General features: G+C 68.8%; 4 protein-coding genes across 4 annotated transcripts; all 4 read left to right on the top strand.

Moving 5' to 3' along the window:
* On the top strand, positions 1–1964 carry LOC141462414 (dromaiocalcin-1-like). The gene is made up of 5 exons (XM_074144229.1): positions 1–55; positions 496–593; positions 684–827; positions 1681–1789; positions 1897–1964. Exons 1-5 carry the CDS (start codon positions 1–3, stop codon positions 1962–1964), a joined length of 474 nt encoding a protein of 157 aa, XP_074000330.1.
* Positions 1965–8378: 6414 nt separating this feature from the next.
* LOC141462436 (rheacalcin-2-like) lies at positions 8379–10327 on the top strand. The gene is made up of 5 exons (XM_074144253.1): positions 8379–8445; positions 8525–8619; positions 9520–9684; positions 9790–9895; positions 10260–10327. Exons 1-5 carry the CDS (start codon positions 8379–8381, stop codon positions 10325–10327), a joined length of 501 nt encoding a protein of 166 aa, XP_074000354.1.
* A 1581-nt stretch (positions 10328–11908) lies between these two features.
* Positions 11909–14299, top strand: CIMAP1B (ciliary microtubule associated protein 1B). The gene is given in 7 exon segments (XM_074168957.1): positions 11909–12017; positions 12126–12329; positions 12417–12518; positions 13137–13160; positions 13163–13257; positions 13977–14117; positions 14222–14299. Coding segments are annotated over 7 exon segments (753 nt in total).
* A 1630-nt stretch (positions 14300–15929) lies between these two features.
* Positions 15930–20959, top strand: TYMP (thymidine phosphorylase). Its single transcript, XM_074167808.1, has 9 exons — positions 15930–16056; positions 16546–16748; positions 16831–16929; positions 17581–17710; positions 17815–17933; positions 18296–18458; positions 19062–19292; positions 19915–20055; positions 20796–20959. Exons 1-9 carry the CDS (start codon positions 15930–15932, stop codon positions 20957–20959), a joined length of 1377 nt encoding a protein of 458 aa, XP_074023909.1.
* The last annotated feature ends 379 nt before the right edge of the window (positions 20960–21338 follow it).

Genomic DNA, 21338 nt, shown 5'->3' with positions numbered 1-21338 from the left:
ATGGGAGCAGCCGCTGTCCTGGGGCTCTGTCTGCTGGGCTGCCTGGCCCTGCATGGTGAGACCCCCCCCGTATCCCCCCCCAGCCCTTCACCCACCTCACCCAACCCTGCCCCCTCACCCTGCTTCCTGCCCTGCACCCCTGCCTGCACGGTGAGGACCCCCCACCGCATCCCCCCCCCGGCCCTTCACCCACCTCACACACAGCCAGACCCCCCCATCCTGCTCCCTCCCTGCCTGCACAGTGAGACCCCACACACACATCTTGCCCCCCCCAACCCTTCACCCACCTCACCCACCCAGACACCCCCCCCCGCTGCCTGCCCTGCACCTGGGGCAGTGCCCAGGGGCTCCCCAAAATGTGGGGGCTCAGGAGCAGCCCCCCTAGATGGCCGGGGGGTGCCCTGAGCTCCCCCACCCGGGGCTGCTGCCCACCGGGTCCCAGCTGTGGCCAGGTGCTGCTGGGGGGGTCTCAGTGAAGGTGTCCCCCCCCCCGAGCAGGGGTGCAGGCGAGCAAGTGCCCCCGGGGGTGGCTGGAGTTGAGGGGCCACTGCTACGGGTACGTCAGCCAGGAGCTCAGCTGGAGGAAGGCAGAGGTGGGTGCCGGGGGGGGGGTCCCTGCTCCCCCGTCATGCAGGCAGTGCTGCCGGCCCCCCCCCTCCGACCTGCCTGTCTCCCCCCCCCAGGCCTGGTGCCAGGCGGCCCACGGGGGGTGTCACTTGGCCTCGCTGCACTCCCCCGAGGAGCACCGGGCCCTGGCAGCCTTCCTCGCCCAGCGCCAGCGCCGGGAGGAGGAGGAGGAGAGCGTCTGGATCGGCCTCTACCACCGGGTGAGGGGCCCTGCCTGCACCACTGCCTGCACCACTGCCTGCACCGCTGCCTGCACTGCTGCCTGCACTCCTGCCTGCACTCCTGCCTGTACTGCTGCCTGCACTCCTGCCTGTACCGCTGCCTGCACTGCTGCCTGCACTCCTGCCTGTACCACTGCCTGCACCGCTGCCTGCACTCCTGCCTGTACTGCTGCCTGCAGTCCTGCCTGCACTCCTGCCTGCACTCCTGCCTGTACCGCTGCCTGCACCGCTGCCTGCACTCCTGCCTGCACTCCTGCCTGCACCGCTGCCTGCAGCCCCCATGCTCCGGGGGGTGGTCACCGCCCCCCTGTGCTGCCCCTGCCCGTGTCGATCTGTCTGTCCTCTCCCTGCCTGCACCCCCCGCCCTGTTTGCCGCTTGCCCCCCCTTGCCAGTACCTCCTCTTTCCCACCTACCCACCCCCCCGGGTCCCTCAGCACCCCGCAACCCCCCAACCTCCACCCCCTCCGTCCCCCCCAGCCCCCCCCACACCCACCCAATCCCTCCAGCCCTTCCCCCCCCCTCACCCCCCTACCCCTCCAATCCCCCAGCCCCCCTAACTCCCCAACCTTCCCACTCCCAGGCCTCCCAGTCCCCCAGCCCCCCAACCTCCCCACTCCGCCTCCACCCTCTCCATCCCCCCCACCCCTCCCATCCCCCCAATATCTCAGCCCTCCCCACCCCTCTCACCCCCACACCTCCTCCAATCCCCCAGCCCCCCCAACTACCCAACCTCCCCACCCCCTCCACTCCCCCAATCCCCCATCCTCCCAGCCCCCCTTTCCCTCCCCAATGCCCCACTCCCCCCCTGACTCTGCCCCCCCCCCCCCGCAGCGCCCGTTCTGGCGCTGGGCTGACGGCTCGGAGCTCCGTTATTCTGCCTGGGAGGGGGACGACGGCCCCAAGGGGCACCCCCGCTGCGCAGCGCTGGAGGACTCGGCGGGTGAGGGGGGGGGGGTCCCCGGGCCCCGGCACTGACACACACACCCCCCCCCAGGGGGAGGCGGGGAGCGACCCCAGCACCCCAACACCCCCTCTGCTCTCCCGCAGGGTTCCTGGTCTGGGAGGAGGATTCCTGCGGCGAAAGGAAACCCTTCCTCTGCAAACACCCCGCCTGAGGGGTGCCCTACTGCACCCCAAAGCCCAGCCCCACACCCCTGCCCCAGACCCCAACCCTGCAACTCTGCCCCATTGCACCCACTGCAGCCCGGACTCCCCAATCCCCTGTGCCCCATTGCACCCACCACAGCCCCAAACCCCGCACCCCCTCTGCCCCATGGCACCCATCACACCACAGACCCCCCCAAACCCCTCACCCCTCTGCCCCATTGCACCCATTGCACTCCAGCCCGGACCCCCAAACCCCTCTGCCCTATTGCCCCCGAACCCCAACAGCCCCCTCGCCGCCACAGGCAGCCCCCAGCCCCCTCCCTGACCGTGGGGGGAGACCCCACAATAAAGCACTTCGCAGCACCCATGGCCCCACGTCTTCCTCCGCTGTGTCCGTGGCCCCGATGCTCCCCCCCCCCCCCGCCTGGCTCTGGCAGGGCACGATGGCCCCCCTGGGGGGCACCCCACGGGACAGTGACCCATCAGTGTCCCCTCAGCTCCCCATGGGGCAAAGCAGGGGGGGATCAAAGCCCCCCCACTCTGGGGCTGCCCTGGGGGGGCAAGAGTGGCGTGTGGAGCAGGGGGGGCTCCGTGGGGTGCCCATGGATGCATTCCCGTGGGTGGGTGGCTGGGGAGCCATCCAGCGGGGGTGCAAACCCACAGCAGGGACCCCATTGCCCTCAGCCCCCCCCCCCCTTTGTCCCACACTGGGTTTCTACAGATTTTTCTCCATTTTATGGTCAAAATAACCCCAGCCCAGGGGGTTCCCCACTGCTGAACCCCCCCGGCCAGCAATGCCCGGGGCAGGGAGCAGGGCTGGGCACTGGCACCATGGGGCAGGGGGGTCCCTGGGGAGGGGGGAACACACCACCATGGGGTTAGCTACCAGCCATGTGGGGCAGGACGTGACCCCAAGGCAGGAGGTATCCCCAGCAGGAGGTGTCCCCGAGGCAAGAGATGTCCATCCCCAAGGCAGGAGGTGTCCCCAGGGCAGGAGGTGGTCCCAGCAAGAGGTGGCCCCAGGGCAGGAGGTGGCCCCAAGGCAGGAGGTGTCCCCAGGACAGGAGATGTCCCAAGGCAGGAGGTGGTCCCAGCAGGAGGTGTCCCCAGGACAGGAGATGTCCCAAGGCAGGAGGTGTCCCCAAGGCAGGAGGTGTCCCCAGGACAGGAGATCTCCCCAGCAGAAGGTGTCCCCAGGGCAGGATGTGTCCCCAGCCATGGGGCTGGGCACTGGCCACAAGGGACATGGGTGGCTTTGGTGGTGGCACTGCCCAGGCATGCAAGGGAAGGACAGCGGGCGCTGGGTGCTCAAGCCAAGGTTTATTGCTCACTGGGTGTGTGGGGGTGGTGGTGGGGCCGGGGGGGGTGATGGGCAGGGAGGGGGCTGTGGGGGCACCCCCAGGACCTGGCACTGGGGGTCCAACTCCCTCAGAGCTGGTGCCAGCACAGGAAGGGGAACCTGTGGTCGCAGGGGTAGTCGTGCCAGAGCTGGAAACCCGGGCGGGGGGTGGGGGGGAGCAGCGAGTTATTCCAAGCCCTGTTGTCACCCCACCCCCAGCACACCTTCTTGCACCTCCATCACCCCCCCACTCTTCACCTCATCACCCCTTTTATCTCCATCACCCCTTTTATCTCCGTCACCCCCCCCATCACTCTTCACCTCATCACCCCCCCCTTCCATCACTCCCACATCACCCCTTCCGTCTCCGTTACCATTGCCTCCAGAACCGCCCCCCTCCGCCACCCCCCCTTTACCACCTGACACCCCATCTCTCCCATAGTGGCTGGGGGTCCCGGTCAGCCCCCCGCCCCCCCAGACCCCCCCAGGCCCTGGCCGACCTGAGCTTTGCTCCAGCACGACACAGTCCTCCCTGTCCCCCCCGGTTGTCGGGCTGCCCCCGTGCCCAGCTCTGGTAGCTGTAGGTGGAATCATCCAACCACTTCCACTGCCTGCTCTGGGGGGGCCCGGGGGGGGCAGGGGCCAGTGGGCACCCCTGGCAGGAGATGGGGGTCGGCGGGTGGCCAGGGCGAGGGGCAGGGGGTCAGCAGGTGCCCGGGGTGGGGGGGCCAGGGCTCAGCGGGTGCCAAAGGAGGGGGGGGGACAGGGCTCAGTGGTGCCCAGGGTGGGTGGCCAGGGCTCAGTGGGTGCGTGGGGTGGGGGGGACAGGGGTCAGTGGTTGGCCGGGGGGGTGCTGGGGCAGCCCCCACTCGCTCACTCACGTGCTCCTCCTCGTGCAGCCCGATCCAGGTGTTGCCCCCCTCGATCTGCCTGCTCAAGTAGCGGGCCAGGGCTTTGGTGGCCCTGGTGCTGTGGATGGAGGCCACCCAATTGGGATTTCGGGATCAGGGACTGGGCACCAAGGAGGATTGATTAAGGATTGGGGAGCAGGGATTGGGGATGGGGAGCAGGAATTAGGGTTGGGGGATCAGGAATTGGGGACCACAGAACACCCACCAGAAGGTCCCCTGGAGCGGGGCTGGCTGGTGGCTGGCACCTCTCGAGGTGGGTGACCTGTGTCCCAGGTCCCTCCATGGGTCAGGTGAGGGCAGGGCTGGCAGGACCCCCCCCCCGCCAGGCCGGGCGCTTTTATGGCTGTGGTGGGAGAGGAACAGCCCGGGAGCTTCTGCTTTCCTGGAACAGGGTTCGTTACCGCAGCTCCTGCTGGGGTCACCAACGGAGAGACCACGGTGTCCCTGATGTCACCAGCAGGGAGACCACAGTGTCCCCGGGGCCCTGTGTAGGAGCCCTGGATGCTGTGTTGGAGCCCATATGTGATGTGCAGGAGCCCATATGGGATGTGTAGGAGCTCTGGGTGCTGTGTAGGAGCCCATATGCATCATGTAGGAGCCCATATGGGATGTGCAGGAGCCCATATAGGATGTTTAGGAGCCCATAGGGGATGTGTAGGAGCCCATATGCATCATGTAGGAGCCCATATGGGATGCACAGGAGCCCTGGGTGCTGTGCAGGAGCCCATATGTGATGTGTAGGAGCCTGTATGTATCATAAAATCATAGAATCTTCTAGGTTGGAAGGGACCTTCAAGATCATCTAGTCCAACCATCAACCTAACTCTGACAAAAAAAACCAAAACAAAACATCACTAAACCATGTCCCCCAGCACCACGTCAACCCGTCTTTTGAACCCCTCCAGGGATGGTGCCTCAACCACTTCCCTGGGCAGCCCATTCCAAGGCTTGATAACCCTTTCATGTAGGAGCCCTGAGTGCTGTGCTGGAGCCCATATGTGATGTGTAGGAGTCCTGGGTGATGTGTAGGAGCCCATATGCATCACATAGGAGCCCATAAGGGATGTGTAGGAGCCCATAGGTGCACGGCCATTACCAACTTCTCCTTTCCTGGAAGGGCCCTTCGTTATCCCCCTTTCTCTCTGCTGCCCTGATCACGGTGCCGGGGCTGCAGATAAGGGGAGATCCCTCCCTGACAGCACCTCTCCCTCACCCCGGGGCTGCTCCAGGGGTGTCAAAGGCTGGGGGCTGAGCCCCACAGTTGGGTGCTGAGCCCCACAGCTGGGTGCTGAGCCCCATTGCTGGGTTCTGAGCCCCATGGCTGGGTGCTGAGCCCCACAGCTAGGTGCTGAGCCCTGCAGCCAAGTGCCAAACCCCACAGTTGGGTGCTGAGCCCCGCAGCCAAGTGCCAAACCCCACAGTTGGGTGCTGAGCCCCACATCTGGGTGCTGAGCCCTGCAGCCCAGCCCCACAAATGAGTTGCCAAGCCCCATGGCGCAGTGATGAACCCCACAGCTGGGTGCTGAGCCCCGTACCTAGGTGTTGACCCACAGAGCTGGATGCTGAGCCCCACGGCTGGGTGCTGAGCCCCATGGCTAGATGCCAAGCTCCACAGCCGGGTGCTGAGCCCTATGGCTGGGTGCTGAGCCCCAGAACTGGGTGATGAACCCCACGGCTGGGTGCTGAGCCCCATGGCCGGGTGCTGAGCCCCCTGGGCAGGCGCTGGACCCCCGTTCAGCCTGACTGCCCCGGTGTTTCCATGCCACGCCGGCCGGCTTGGCGCAGGGCCTGTGGCTGGTTTGATGCCCGGCGGAGGCGTTTGATCTTGGGGCATGAACGGCTGCGGGGCCACTGGCACAGGACATGGCTTCGGTGGGTGGCCTCGGTGCCAGGGAGCCAAAGGAGCCACCAGCTCCATTGCCAGAGTGAGGGGCCAGGGCTGTGGCCAGGCTGGGGGGGACCCCTTGCCACCCGCCACCGTCTGCCGGGGCACCACCCTGCCCTTCAACCCGGGATGGAGCCGGGCATTCCCTGCCCTCTGTCCCTGATGATGCCGGGCATCCCCTGCCCTCTGTCCCTGATGATGCCGGGCATCCCCTGCCCTCCATCCAGGATGGAGCCAGGCATCCTCTGCCCTTGTGGGGCGAGGGAGCCAGGCACCCCCTGCCCTCCAGCCTGGCATGGATACAGGCATCCCCCGCCCTCTGTCCAGGATGGAGCAGGACACCCCTGCCCTTCATCCCGGGATGGATATGGGCACCCCCTGCCCTTCATCCTGGGATAGAGCCGAGCAGCTCCTGCCCTCTGTCCCTGATGGAGCCGGGCATCCCCTGCCTTCTGTCCTGGGCTAGAGCTGGGGACCCCCTGCCCTCTGTCCCTGACAGATCTGGGCATCCCCTGCCCTTCATCCTGGGATGGAGCCAGACACTCCCTGCCCTCTGTCCTCGGATCGGGCCAGGCATCCCTGCCCTCCATCCGGGATGGAGCTGGGCACCCCCTGCCCTCCAACCCAGCCATGCATGGGGAGAGGGATCTCAGTGAGCCCTGTTGCCCCCCCCAGGCGGCCCTGGCACCCCAAGCTCTGGGTGCTTTTCCCTTTGTTGGAGCAGCCTGTGCCGGGTCTATCACCCGCCAGCACCCTTCCCTGGCCGTGCCAGAGGAGGAGGCACTGCCGTCACCCCGGTGCCAGCATGGGGCGAGGGGACACGTGGCAGCGATGGCGTCAGGGACGCAGGAGCCGGGGAGGGACATGCTGCTCCTGCTGCTCGCGAGCCAAAGTGGGACGTGTGGGGCCGGGGAAGCTCTTTTCATCTCGGCCCCGGTGCTGGCACCCCACCCTTTGTGGGGTGACGATGGCAGCGGAGCCGGGTCCCCATCAAAGGGAGCAGTGGGGCCACGCGTGGCTGAGCCGCCCGCCTGCGTCGGTGGGGCCCACTGCGTCGGCCCTGTTTGCTTTGGGGCAGGGATGACATTTGGGGTGGCTCACGGGGCACCTTGCCACCCACCCCCACCCCCCCCACACCCCCCCCCGAGGATAAAATCCCCCGGGGCTGTGCCCGGCTCCCCACGGTCCCAGCCAGTGCCTGCCGCAGTGCCCAGCGCCCGGGGGACGCAGGTGAGTCCCTGCAGCCCCATTGCGGGTATGGGGGGGGCTGCAACCCCGCATCGGGGTGCTCTGGCCACAGGGCATCCCCCGTCCCTGCAGCCGCAGCAGCTGGGGAGCCCTGCACCCTTGCAACTCTGCACCCAGCACCCCACACCCCTGCACCCCTGCACCCCTGCACCCTGCAGCCCTGGAACTCTGCACCCTGAAACCCTGCAGTCCTTTACTCTGAACCCTGGACCCTGCATCCCTGCACCCTGTATCCCTGCACCCCTGAAACCCTGCACCCCTGAAACCCTGCACCCCCCTGCACCCTGGACCCTGCATCCCTGAACGCTGCATCCTGTGCCCTGCACCCTGAATCCCTGTATGCCTGCACCCTGTACCCCACACCCTGCACCCCAACACCAGCACGCTGCCCATCATGCACCCTGCACCCCTGCATCTGGCGCTCAGCATCCCTGTCACCCTCCACCCTGCACCCCAACTCTCTGCATCCCGCACCCTGTGTCTGTGCACCCTGCACCCCTTGCACCCACCCCCCCCTCAACCCCTGCGCCCCACGGCCCTCCAATCCCCCCACTCTGCACCCCACAATGCTGCACCCCCCACACACACCCTGCACCCCACACTGCACCCCACAACACTGTACCTTCTCACACCCTGCACCCCTGAACCCCACAACCCTGAACTCCCCCACCCTGCACCCCACAACCCTGCAACCCCTGCACCCCACAGTCTTGAACCCCCACCCTGCTCCCCACACTGCATCCCTGCACTCCCCATACCCTGCACTCCACCCTGCACCCCACAACCCTGCACCCCCAAAACCTGCATCCCCCAACCCTCCACCCCCAACATTCTGCACCCACAGCCCTGCAACTCCCACCCTCTGCACCCACAACAGTGCCATTTTTTTTGGGGGGGGGGCATGTCCCCAATGTCCCCCAGTCAAGCCCCCTGCCTAGCCCTCCTGTTGCCAAGCAGGGGGCCCAGGCACCCATAGGGTGTGGGGGGCTCAGCACCCACCCCCTCATCCTGCCACTGTCCCTCCCCAGGGAAGGGACACATGGGACCCACGAGGACGCTGAGGCTCAGTCTGCTGGGCTGCCTGCTGCTCGTCCCCTGGCTGCGCGGTGAGTGCCAGAGTTTGGGGGGGACACCAGGGTGCCCCCCACTTCCTGACACAACCCCCCACACACACCTTCCCCACAGGGCAGGAGGTGGCTGCCTGCGCCTGGGGCTGGGTGCCTTTCGAGGAGGGGTGCTACGGCTTCTTCCCTCAGGAGCTGAGCTGGAGAAGGGCAGAGGTGAGGCCATCAGGGGGCATGAGTTTGGGGGTCACACCCCACCCACGGGGCACCCCATCCACCCCCAGCACCCCACGGTGCTCGGCAGGCAGCTGGGTGTTGCTAGTCCCTGCTGTGGCTGCACATCGGAGTGTCGGTGCCACCTGGGATGGGGATGCTCCTCTCCATGGGGGTCCTGGCCCTGTGTGGGACCAGCTGCCACCTCGGTGCCACCACGGCCACCCTGTGCCGAGGGACAGTGTCCGGCTGCGCCAGGCACCGCATGCGCCCACAGCACCAGCCCTGCTATCCTCATCCTTGGTGGAGCCAAGAGTTGGGGACCAAGGACTGGGGTCGGGGTTTGGGTTTTGGGACAAGGAATTGGGGTTGGGGACCAGCGGTTGGGGTCGGGGATGGGGGGCTGAGGTCTGGGGCTGAGCATTGGGATTGGGGACCAGGGTTTGGGGTCAGGGTTTGGGATCTGGGTCCAGGGATTCGAGTTGGGGACCAGAGGCTGGAGCTGAGGACCAGAGATTGGAGTCTGGGGCCAGGAACTGGCCAAAGGCTGGGGTCAGGGACAAGGGACTGGAGTTGAGGACCAAATGTTGGGGTCTGGGGCCAGGAATTGGGGTTGAAGACTAGGGCTTGGGAGTCAGGGATGAGGGACTGGAGTTGGGGACCAAGGGTTGGGGTCTGGGGCCAGGGTTTGGGGTCAGGGACCAGAGGATGGAGCTGAGGACCAGAGATTGGAGTCTGGGGCCAGGAATGGGGCTTCGGGACCAAAGGTTGGGGTCAGGGATGAGGGACTGGAGTTGGGGACCAGGGGTTGGGACTGGGGACCAGGGATTGGGAACCGGGGCCAGGAACTGGGGTTGGGGACCAGGGGTCGGTGTCCAGTGTCACCCCCTGTCCCTGCCGCAGGCCTTTTGCCGGCGCTTCGGGGCGGGCACCCACCTGGCCTCGGTGCACAGCGCAGAGGAGCACGAGGCCATCGCCACCATGCTCTCCTCCTCCCACTCCGCCGAGGGCAGCGAGGAGGGGGACAAGGACAACGGTGTCTGGATCGGCCTCCACCGTCCCCTGGGGGTGAGTGTGCCCCTGGGGCAGAGCCGGGACCCCTGGGACCCCCTCCCGGTAGCCCCGAATGGCACCAGCCGGGGGTCACAGAGCCACTTCCCCCCCGCTCCCCAGAGCAAATACTGGCAGTGGTCGGACAGCTCGGAGGTGGACTACGGCTCCTGGCACCAGCAGCCCGGCCCCAGGAGGAGAGCCTGCGCCGCGCTGCAGGACACCACCGGTGAGCACGGGCCACTGCTGGCACCGGGGACACGGTCACCAGCATCCCTGGCAACCAGCATCCCCAGCCACCAGCATCCCTGGCCACCAGCATCCCCGGCCAGTGGTATCCCCACTCGTCAGGGTCCCCTGGCCACCAACATCCCTGACCACCAGGACCCTGGCCACCAGCATCCCCAGCCACCAACATCCCTGACCACCAGGACCCTGGCCACCAGCATCCCTGACCATCAGGGTGCCCAGCCTGACACATGCACACGCGTAGCCACCCCTTGCACATGCATGTACACACTCGGTGTGTGTGCCAGGCCACGCTCCCGGCCACAGGGGGATGCTGGGGGGGTGACATCCTCTGTCCCTTCCAGATTTCCTGACGTGGAACAGCGACGCCTGCGCCCGCAGAAAACCCTTCGTCTGCAAGTCCAGCATCTAGAGCTGCGGGCAGCCCTGCCTGCAGCCCTGCCTGCACCCTGCCTGCATCCTGCCTGCAGCCCTGCCTGCAGTCCTGCCTGCTCCCCTGCCTGCACCCTTGCCCTCGAGGGCACAGATGGCCACTGGCCACAGTAAATGTCACCGAGCCCAGTCTGGTCTCCGCATCCTTCATCCTGCACCCCCAGGACCTCACTGCTCGGATTGGGGACCCCACGCTGCCCTACAGTGCCATGGGGCTGGGGAGGGGGGACCCAACCAGGGCCTGGCGTGCACCCAGGGTCACCTGGTCACCAGCCACCACGGGGACAAGGACAGAGATTGGGATGGGAATGGGGACAGGGATGGAGATGGGGATGGGGACAGGGATGGAGACGAGGATGGGTCCGGGTAGTCCAGGGCAGGGAAAGCTTCTGCCCGAGGATCAGTGGGGCTGGTGGAGCAGCCGTGGGACCCCACAGCCCCCACAAGATCCCCCACGGCCTCTGGGAGACCCCCATCACCCCAGTGGGGCTCCAGAGGGATCCCATGCCCCATGTGGGACTCCCTGTGATCCCCTGCCATGGCCTTAGGGACAACCTGTCACCCATGTGGGACCCCCGTGGACCCAAGAGGATCCCCATAGTCTCAGTGGGATCCCATGTGGGATCCCCCACAGCTCTTGTGGAACCCCTATGGCCCCCCTCGGACCCTTATAGCCCCCATGGGACCCCCATGGCCCATGTGGGAGCCTCATGGCCCCCAGCAAACTCCCCCCTCCCCAGCTCTGCAGACCCCCATGACCCTGTGGGAACCCCATGCCCTGGGACCAGACTCTCCCATGGATGACTCCTGCAGTGGGGCAGGCCCATGGCCATGGCTGCCTGTGTCCCCACGCCATCCCTATCCCGTGCCTATGTCCGTCCCCCTATCCCCATGTCCCCATCCCGGTCTGCCCAGCCCAGTTTGTTGTGCAGGTGCCATAGTAACTGGGGGAGGAGAGCCTGGCCAGAGCTCCGCACGGGCAGGGTAAGGGGGCTCAGCCCCCCCAGGACCTCTGCCCCAGGGCTGGGGGAGCATCCCGGGGGATGCCAGGGGCTGCCAGGGGCTGCATCCATGGGGTATTGGGGGCTGTATCCATGGGGTATTGGGGGCTGCACCCATGGGGTGTTGGGGGCTGTATCTATGGGGTATTGGGGGCTGCACCCATGGGGTGCCAGGGGTTGTATCTATAGAGTACTGGGGGCTGTATCCATGGGGTGTTGGGGGCTGCACCCATGGGGTATTGGGGGCTGCAGCCATGGGGTGCAGTGGTTTATTCCCTGGGGTGTCAGGACCTGCATCGAGCTGATGTTGGGGTTCACCCATCCCCCTGCCCCAGTTAAGACCCGGGGTGCTGGGGGACCCCCTGGAGATCATTCCCACTGCGCTGAGCAGGGGGGTGCTGGGGTTCTGGGAGGGGGGGAGCTGCAGAACCCCAGAACACCCCAGCCATTGTGACACCGGTGCCCGCCGGCGCCCCAGCTGCGTCCCTGCGTCCCCCGGGGAGGGGACCCCCGGCTGGCTCCGGGCTGAGGGGCCGCGCTCGCTGCCGGCTGTGCCCGCCATGTCGGCCAATGCCTGGGTGGGCAGCTGGAGACCCCACCGCCCCCGCGGCCCCATCGCCGCTCACTACAGCGGCCCCGGGCCCAAGTATGGGCTCCCCACCAACGTCGGTGAGTCGGGGGGCGGGGGGGCCGGAGGGGCTGCGGTGCCAGCAGGGGGGTGCCAGGGGTCCCGCAGCCCACCGACCCTCTGTTTCCACACCACCACCCCCCCCCCAGGCTACCGTCTGCACGACCCCTCCCGCAACCGAGCCCCCGCCTACAGCTTTGGGGCGCGGGTGGGGGGGCAGCAGTTGGAGCGCTCCCCGGGGCCCGCGTACCTGGTGCCCCCCGGGACCACCATCAAGGGCAAGGACGGGATCCCCGCATACTCCATCTATGGCCGCCCCCATGACCTGCCACCCTTCCGCACGCCTGGGCCAGGTGAGGGGGGGCTAAAGGGAGTCGGGGGGGGGGGGCAGGGCTGGGGACCCTCCCAGCCGTGCCCACGTCCCACCTTGTTCCCCCCAGGCTGCTACTCCCCGGAGAGGGCCGGCAGGTTGACCTTCCCCTGCGCCCCCGCCTGCTCCCTCCGCTCCCGTGGCCGGCAGTTCTCCAGCCAGGAGACCCCGGGTAGGAGAGGGTAGCCCCCCCCATCACCCCTGGCCTGATCCCCCCCATCAACCCTGAGCCAAGTCCCACCCGTCTTCCCTGGTCTGATGCCCCCATCACCCCCAGACTGAGCCCCCATCATCCCTGGGCTGGGCCTCCCATCATCCCTGGGCTGAGCCCCCCCATCATCCCTGGGCTGAGCCCCCCCCTCATCCCTGGGCTGAGCCCCCCCATCACCCCCAGACTGAGCCCCCATCATCCCTGGGCTGAGCCCCACCATCATCCCTGGGCTGAGCCCCTCACTGTTGTCCCTGGACTGAGCCCCACCATCATCCCCAGGCTGAACCCCTCTCATCATCCCCAGTCTGGGCCCCCCATCATCACCAGGATGAGCCCCCCCCCATCATCCCCAGACTGAGCCCCCCCATCACTCCCAGGCTGAGCCTCCCCATCACCTCTAGTCTGAGCCCCCCCCCCCATCACCCCTGGGCTGAGCCCGCAGTCTTCCCTGTTCTGATCCTCTCCACCACCCCTGGGCTGGGCACCCCATCATCTCCAGGCTGAACCCTGGGGGGGTAACCCCCCCTGCCCCAGCTCCCCCAGCCCCCGGCTGGGCCCCCTGAGCCCCATCTCCCCCAGGCCCCGCCGCTTACCAGCTGCCCCCGTGCTGGGGCCCCACCTGGTGAACAAGAGCTCGGCCCCCAACTTCTCCATGCCGGGGCGCAGAAACATCGGCTCCTTCTGTGAGGACCTCTGCAAGGTGAGGGCTGGGGTGCAGGGAGTCTGGGGGGGGCAGGAGGCTGGGGTGCAGGGGGTCTGGGCTCTGGGGGGGGCAGGAGGCTGGGGGATTGGGGTGTAGGGGGTGACCAGGGAGCTGGGTGGGCAGGGGGTTGGCAGGTTTGGGGGTTCTGGGGGGCTGAGGGGCTGGGTCCTGGGGGGGTCTGGGGTAGTAAGGGGATGGGGGACTAGGAGATGGGGGGCCAGGGAGCTCTGGCTCTGGGGTGCTGGGGGGCAGGAGGTCAGGGGGGCCATGGAGCTGGGGGGGGTTGGGTGCTTGTGGGGCAGGGACTTGAGGGGCTTGGGGATTGGGGTTTCTGAGGTGCTGGGGGGCTGGGCAGCTGGGGTCTGCAGGGCAGGGGTGCAGGGGGGCTGGGGTCTGGGGGTCTGTGGGGTTGGGGTGTAGAGGGGCCAGGATGCGGGGAGCAGGGGGGCAGGGGTGGCCAGGGAGCTGGGGGTCTGGAGTGCTGAGGGGTAAGGGGTGAGGGTACAGGGGGTCTGGGGGGGTGGGGGGCTGCGGAGCAAGGGTGTAGGGGTGCAGGAATCTGGGGCGTTGGGGTGTATGGGGGGCAAAGGGGTTGGTGTGCTTGGGGGGGAGGGGGTCAGGGATTCTGGGGTGCTGGGGGGTCTGAGGTAGCGAGGGGCCCAGGGTCTGGGGGTCTGGGGGGGGGGGGGGGCCGTCACTGCAGCCTCTGCCCGCAGACGCCAGGGCCCTGTGGCTACCGCATGGTGGATGCCAACGTCTACAAGCAGCGTGCCCCGCAGTACAGCATGCTGGCCCGCAACTACCTCCCCGGGGACAACACCCTCAAGCCTGGACCTGGCACCTACAGCCTTGAGCAGGTCAGGGGGCACCCGGGGGTCCCGGTAGGGCGGGATGGGGTTCATGCGCTGGTGGTGCCGTCAGACCCCCCCCCCTCACCGCCACTGTCTCTCCCACCCCGCAGGGCCAGCAGCGGGGGCTGACCTTCGGGATCCGTCACTCTGACTACCTGGTTCCCCTCATCGTGGATGTGCTGGATTAAGGGGGGGTGCGGGGTTGGGGAGACAACCCCTGAAAAAACATCGATGCCTTCAGCCAGAGCCGCTCTCCCGCTCTCCTCCTGTCCTGCTGCGTCGCCACCCGGCCACCGCGGCCACCACAGGGGGTTGGGGAGAACCGGACCCCTACGAGCTGCCCTCGCCCCAGCCCATGCCCTTCTCTCCCAGAGGAGACCCTGGCGAGGCCATGGAGGGGGGGCGCAGGGCCCCACGGCCCCACAGACCCACAGGGTGGTGTGTGCCAGGGATGGAAGATGTGCTGCCCATGTGGGTGCCAGCCCCCTCCAGCCCCTACCAGCCCCTGCTTCAGCCCCGTCCAAGCTCCAGCCCCGTCTCATCCCATCCCCATCCCATCCTCAACCCATCCCATCCTCAACCCATCCCATCCCCATCCCATCCCCATCCTCATCCTCAACCCATCCCATCCCATCCCCATCCCATCCTCATCCCATCCCATCCCCATCCCCATCCCATCCCCATCCTCATCCTCAACCCATCCCATCCCATCCCCATCCCATCCTCATCCCATCCCATCCCCATCCCCATCCCATCCCATCCCATCCCATCCCACCCCATCCCATCCCCATCCTCATCCTCATCCCATCCCATCCCCATCCTCATCCTCATCCCATCCCATCCCATCCCATCCCATCTCATCCCCACCCCATCCCATCCCCATCCTCATCCTCATCCCATCCCATCCCCATCCCATCCCACCTCATCTCATCCCCACCCCATTCCCATCCTCATCCTCATCCCATCCCATCCCATCCCATCCCCATCCCCATCCTCATCCCATCCCATCCCACCTCATCTCATCCCCACCCTATCCCCATCCTCATCCCCATCCCCACCCCATCCCCATCCCATCCCATCCCATCCCATCCCCATCCCATCCCACATTTCCCACATCTCCCTCAGTGCCCCCTGCTGTGCCCGTCCCACTGTCCCCTGGGCCCAGCTCTGGCCACGGGTCCCCACCCGGGCACTCACCCCTCCCTGTGGCACCAGAGCCCTCGGCAAGCACCCACCCCATCCCCTTGTCCTGTGCCTCCCTGGGGCCAGCCCAGCAGTTGGGGCCACACATGGCCACCTGGACCCCCCTCGGGGTGTGGGGTGGCAATGGGGACACCGATCAGGGAGGGGAGGGGACACCCATCAGCAAAGCGTTATGGGGCACCTCCCCGCGCTGAGGGTGCTGTGGTTGCCACGGTTGCCACATGTGCCATGGGTACCACATGTGCCGCAGGTGCCATGGGTGCCACACGTGCAATGGGTGCCAAGTGTGCCACAGGTGCCCCAGATGCCACGGGTGCTGCGGGTGGGCCACCAAGATCTGTGCGGGTCTGAGGGAGGAGTGACAGTGCAGAGACCCCACGCACCACCAGGGCTGCCCCGTGGGGATGGCGAGGGGGGGCCAGCCCTGTCCCCCACCCACTCCGGCCTCTCCCTGCCCGGCCCGACCCGCGCTCGCTGCCCCGGGGACAGAGTCCAGCGCCGGGGACGACACCTTGGCACGGGCACGGGGCCAGGCTGGGCAGGAGCGGGCACCGGCTGGGCGGGATCAGGGTGACAGCTGTGCGGGATCGGGGTGACAGCCGTGGGGGGTCGGGGATGGCTGCCCAGACGTCCCTCCCGACCCTCATCCGCAAGAAGCGGGATGGCGAGCGGCTGGAGGAGGAGGAGATCCAGAGCTTCGTGCGGGGGGTGACGGACGGCACGGCGCAGCAAGGACAGATCGGTGGGCGCACGGCGGGGGGACGGAGCCCAGGGACATGCAGAGGGGACACGGGGGAACCGGGGGAGGGTGTCGTGGCAGTGGGACGTGGCAGGGGACACAGCTGGGGGACGTGGCATGGGGACGTGGCACGGGGACGTGGCACGGGGACGTGGTGGGGAACACGGTGGAGGCACAGCCAGGACAGACTCTGGGCGGGGGGGACATCACCGGGGGCCGTGGCACAGGGACACGGCGAAGGCCGGGGCAGTGGGACACACAGGGGGATGTGGTGGGGCAGGGTGGGGGTCCCCGGGCACGGGTGGGTCAGGGGGTCCCAGTGAGGGCGGTGGGTGGGACAGCAGGGCCAGCCCTGGGACGTGGCAGGGAGTCACGAGCAGGGGACACGGCTGGGGACGGGAGGGAGACCCCCAGGGTGGGATGGGGATGTCAGAACTGGGGGGTGGGGGGGACTGTCCCCAGAGACCCCCCAACCTGCCCCCGTGCCCCCAGGCGCCATGCTGATGGCCATCCGGCTGCGGGGCATGGAGGCGGGGGAGACGCTGGCGCTGACGCGGGCCATGGCGGGCTCGGGGCGGGCGCTGGAGTGGCCCCCCGCCTGGCGCGGGCGGCTGGTGGACAAGCACTCCACGGGCGGCGTCGGGGACAAGGTCAGCCTGGCCCTGGCCCCCGCCCTGGCCGCCTGCAGATGCAAGGTGAGGGGGGGAAGGAGGGGGGGGGGGGGTGTGTCTCTGTGCCCCCCCGAACCTCCCGCACCCACCCGCCCCCCGCCCGCAGGTGCCCATGATCAGCGGCCGGGGGCTGGGCCACACCGGGGGCACCCTGGACAAGCTGGAGGCCATTCCCGGCTTCCGCGTCACCCAGAGCCCCGAGGAGGTGAGGGACAGGGACGGGGACAGGGACGGGGACGGGGATGGGGACACCACCACTGTGTCACCCGGTGGGGACGGCAGGGAGAGGGGACCAGGGGCTGCAAAGGGGTGGGGGATGCCAGTGATGGGAGGTGGGATGCTGACGGGACACGGGATGCTGATGGGATGTTGACTGGATGTGGGATGCTGATGGGATGCAGGATGCTGATGGGATGCTGATGGGATGCGGGATACGGATGGGATGCGGGATGCTGATGGGATGCCAATGGGATGCGGGATACGGATGGGATGCGGGATGCTGATGGGATGCGGGATACGGATGGGATGCGGGATGCTGATGGGATGCAGGATGCCGATGATGGGAAGTGGGATGCTGATGGGACACAGGATGCTGATGGGATATTGATGGGATGCAGGATGCCAGTGGGATGTGGGATGCTGATAGGATGTGGCAATGTGAGATGCCGATGGGACATGGGATACTGATGGGATGCCGATGGGACGCAGGATGCCAATGAGATGTTGGATGCTGATGGGATATGGGATGCTGATGGGATGGGGGACAACAATGGGATGTGGGATGCCCGTGAGATGCCCGTGGGATGCCGATGGGCCGCGGGATGGGGATGGCGGCAGCGCACGGCTGGTCCCGCAGATGCAGCGCATCCTGGAGGGGGTGGGCTGCTGCATCGTGGGGCAGAGCGAGGAGCTGGCGCCGGCTGACCGGGTGCTGTACAGCCTGCGGGACGTCACCGCCACCGTCGACAGCCTGCCCCTCATCACGGGTACGGGGGGACGGGGATGGGGGACAGGGATGGGGACCCCGGCTCGGGGCAGGGCCGGGGCGGGGGGGTGAGGGCAGCACCCAGCGAGGTCCCCCCCGGCCCAGCCTCCATCCTCAGCAAGAAAGCGGCGGAGCAGCTCTCGGCGCTGGTGCTGGACGTCAAGTTCGGGAGCGCGGCCCTGTTCCCCACGCTGGAGAGCGCGCGGGAGCTGGCCCACAGCCTGGTGAGCCCCCGGGACCCCCACCCTGCACCAGCACCGCGGGCACGGGGGACACCTCCTGCCTGCACCCCCCTGCCTGCACTGAGCCCTGCCTGCGCTGCCTGTGCTGAGCCCTGCCCACACCGAACCCTGCCTGCACCCCCCTGCCTGCACTGAGCCCTGCCTGCGCTGCCTGCACTGAGCCCTGCCCACACCGAACCCTGCCTGCACTGAGCCCTGCCTGCGCTGCCTGCCCTGCCTGCACTGAGCCCTGCCCACACCGAACCCTGCCTGCACCCCCCTGCCTGCACTGAGCCCTGCCTGTCCTGCCTGCACTGAGCCCTGCCTGCACTGAGCCCTGCCTGCGCTGCCTGCCCTGCCTGCAGGTGGGGGTGGGCGAGCAGCTGGGCATCCGCACGGCAGCCGTGCTGAGCCGCATGGACCAGCCGCTGGGCCGCTGTGTGGGCAACTCGCTGGAGGTGCTGGAGGCCCTGGAGTGCCTGCACGGGGGGGGGCCCCCCGACCTGCGGGAGCTGGTCACCACCCTGGGTCAGCCATGGGGATGGGGACACAGGGGGCTGGGGATATGGGGGGACAGGGACATGGGGGGATGGGGATATGGGGGGACAGGGACGTGGGGGGCTGGGGACGTGGCAGGGCTGGGGACAGGGACACAGGAGGTCAGGGATACGGGGGGACAGGGACATGGGGGCTGGGGAAATGGGGGGACAGGGACACGGGGGGGCAGGGAGGGCATGGCCCAGGGTCCACACAGAGTCCCCTATGCCTGTCCCACCCCCCACAGCCTCGGGGTCCCCCCCCACTCACCCCCAGCCCTGCACCCCTCCACAGCCTTGGGGTCCCTCACTGTGTTCCCCCCCCCCCAACAGCCCTATACCTGTGCCCCATGTCCCCATGTCCCCATCCTCCTGACCCACCTCCCTGCCTCCTGCCGCCCCCCCCCATTGCCCCCAGTCCCTCTGAGCCCCCCCAGCCCCCTGACTGCCCCACGGGTGGATCCCCAGAGCTGGAGCTTCACCCCACATTCTCCTGCCCACCCAGGGTGCCCCGGGGGGGGGTGTCAGTGGGGCAGGGGGTGAGTGGGGGGGTCGGGGGGGTCCCAGTGTTGGGGTGCCAGCCCGTGTCCCGCAGGGGGGCTGCTGCTGTGGCAGTGCGGGCTGGCGGAGGACGCAGAGCGGGGCCGGGAGCAGCTCGGGGGGGCCCTGGACGACGGCTCGGCCCTTCGCACCTTCGAGGCCATGCTGGTGGCACAGGGGGTGTCCCCCCCCACCGCCCACCGCCTCTGCACCGGCACCCCCCCCCAGCGCCGCCAGGTCCTGGGGGAGGCCCGGGTCCGTGAGGAGCTGCCTGCCCCCGGGGGAGGTGAGTGGGGCTGGGGGGGGGGGCAAAGGGAGGCAAGGGGGGGAAAAGGGGGGGAAAAGGGGGGGAAAATGGGGGGACACCGGGGGGGACAGCCCCGCCTTCCCCAGCCCCACACACCCCCTTGCCCCACACTCCCCCCACCCCCACACCACTCCTCTCTAGGAGGCCAAGGGCCCCCCCAGTTCCCCGGGGTCCCTGCGCTGCCCCCCTCCCAGCCGCCCCCCCATCGCCCTCAGGGCTCCCCTGGTTTATGCCCCTGTGCCCCCTGTCCCACGTCCCCCCTGTTCCCGGGGCTCCCCACACCCCCCACGCCCTGCCCCACACCCTGCCCCCCTGCCCCATGTGCTCCTTACCTGGGGCTCCCCACGCGCCCCAGACCCTGTCCCCCTCTGGTCCCCATTCCCCCCCCCCCGCCCTCCCCTGCCTGAGCCCCCGGCCCCACATCCCCTGTTCCTGGACCCCCCTGACCCCCAGACCCCACCTGCACCTCCTGCCCTATATGCCCCATATCAGGGGCTCCCCATGTATCCCAGACCCTGCACCCCTTTAGGTCCCTGGGTCCCCGTTCCCCCCATCCCTGGCCCCCCCCCGCCCCACACCGTGCCCCACACTGTGCCCCCAGGCTGGGTGCAGGCCGTGGAGGCGCTGCCGCTGGCCCGTGTCCTGCACAAGCTGGGGGCCGGCCGGACGCGGGCCGGGGACCCCCTGAACCCCCGGGTGGGCGCCGAGCTGCTGGTGGGGGTCGGGGACCACCTGCAGGAAGGTAACGGGAGGGCGGGGGGTAGTGGGGGGGCCGGGAGGGAGGGAGTGGGGCGGGGTTGGCTAGGGGGGAGCTGGGGGGGGTAACAGGGGGAAGCAGAGGGGCCAAGGGGGACAGTGGGGGCTGGAGGGGGACCGGGGGGGGTAACAAGAGGGGCCGGGGGAGTCTGGGGGGGCCAGGGAGGCTTGGGGGCAGCTGAGAGTGGGCTGAGCGGTGCTGGGGGGGGGACTCAGGAGGTAATGGGGGGGGGGGTCGGGGGGTCGTGTGGGACCAGGGGAGGGCTTGGGGGTAATGGAAGGGCCTTGGGGGGGGCCAAAGGATAAGGGGGGGGCTCTGGGCAGAGAACGGGGAGTGCTGGAGAGCAATTAGAGGGGCTGGGAGGGTCCGGGGGGGGGGGGGGCAGGGGGTAAGGAGGGGGCTGCAGGGGGCTGAGGAAGGCTGGGGGTAATGAGGGGGGCTCAGGGGGGACTGGGAGCTAAGGGGGGGGGCTCTGGGCAGAGACTGGGGGGTAATGGGGAGCAGTGAGAGGGGCTGGGGGGGTCCTGGGGGTACCGAGGGGTGCTGGGGGGGCAGAAGGGGCTGGGGGGGGGGGGGGGCTGAGGAAGGCTCGGGGGTAATGGGGGGGGCTCAGGGGGGAGGCCAGGGAGCGCTGGGGAGTAACGGGAGGGAGCGGGGGGGACCCGGGGGGTGGCTGGGGGTCCACGGTCGCCCCCATGACACACACCGCCTCCCCCCCCCCCCAGGGCAGCCCTGGCTGCGGCTGCACCACGAGGGGGGGCTGGGGGCGGGGGGGCGGCAGGCCCTGCAGGCCGCGCTGCGCCTGGGCCCCGCGCCGCCCCCCGCCGCCCCGCCGCGCCTGGCCCAGACCATCCTGCCCCCCCCCGGGACCACCGGGGACCGGCAATAAAGGGCCACCGGGGCCGGGTCACCGCGGGTCAAGGTCAGGGTCGGGGTGTGGAGGGGGGGGGGGTGGGGGGTGTGTATCGCGCCTGCGCAGAGCCGCCGCCGCCGCGAGCTCCGTGCGCATGCGCCGGCCCCGCCCCTTCCCGGCACTTCCGGCTCCGGTCCCGGCGGCGCGGCGGGCGGCAGCGGGCGGGACGGGGCCCGGGGTCAGAGGGCGAAGGTCAGCGAGGGGTCAGAGGGCAGGGGGCGCGGGGGGAAGGGAGGGGTCAAAGGGCGGGGGGGGGGGGACGGGGAGCGGCCGGGCTGAGGGCCAGGGGCGCCTGCCGGGGGGGGGGGGGCTGGGGGTCAGGGCAGGGAGAGGGGTCAAAGGGCACAGGGGGGCG

The sequence above is a fragment of the Numenius arquata genome, chromosome 2 (assembly GCF_964106895.1).
Source record: "Numenius arquata chromosome 2, bNumArq3.hap1.1, whole genome shotgun sequence".
In the NCBI taxonomy this organism is placed as follows: Eukaryota; Metazoa; Chordata; class Aves; order Charadriiformes; family Scolopacidae; genus Numenius; species Numenius arquata.
The sequence above is the reverse complement of the archived record's forward strand: the minus strand, read 5'-3'. Positions and strand labels throughout refer to the sequence as shown.

Coding starts and splice junctions, on each gene's coding strand:
- TYMP (XM_074167808.1), top strand. CDS start 15,930: ATGGCTGCCCAGACGTCCCTCCCGACCCTCATCCGCAAGAAGCGGGAT. Junction 16,930..17,580: donor TCACCCAGAGCCCCGAGGAG/GTGAGGGACAGG, acceptor CTGGTCCCGCAG/ATGCAGCGCATCCTGGAGGG. Junction 18,459..19,061: donor GGAGCTGGTCACCACCCTGG/GTCAGCCATGGG, acceptor CGTGTCCCGCAG/GGGGGCTGCTGCTGTGGCAG.
- LOC141462436 (XM_074144253.1), top strand. CDS start 8,379: ATGGGACCCACGAGGACGCTGAGGCTCAGTCTGCTGGGCTGCCTGCTG. Junction 8,446..8,524: donor GCTCGTCCCCTGGCTGCGCG/GTGAGTGCCAGA, acceptor CCTTCCCCACAG/GGCAGGAGGTGGCTGCCTGC. Junction 9,685..9,789: donor GCCTCCACCGTCCCCTGGGG/GTGAGTGTGCCC, acceptor CCCGCTCCCCAG/AGCAAATACTGGCAGTGGTC.
- LOC141462414 (XM_074144229.1), top strand. CDS start 1: ATGGGAGCAGCCGCTGTCCTGGGGCTCTGTCTGCTGGGCTGCCTGGCC. Junction 828..1,680: donor GGATCGGCCTCTACCACCGG/GTGAGGGGCCCT, acceptor CCCCCCCCGCAG/CGCCCGTTCTGGCGCTGGGC. Junction 1,790..1,896: donor AGCGCTGGAGGACTCGGCGG/GTGAGGGGGGGG, acceptor GCTCTCCCGCAG/GGTTCCTGGTCTGGGAGGAG.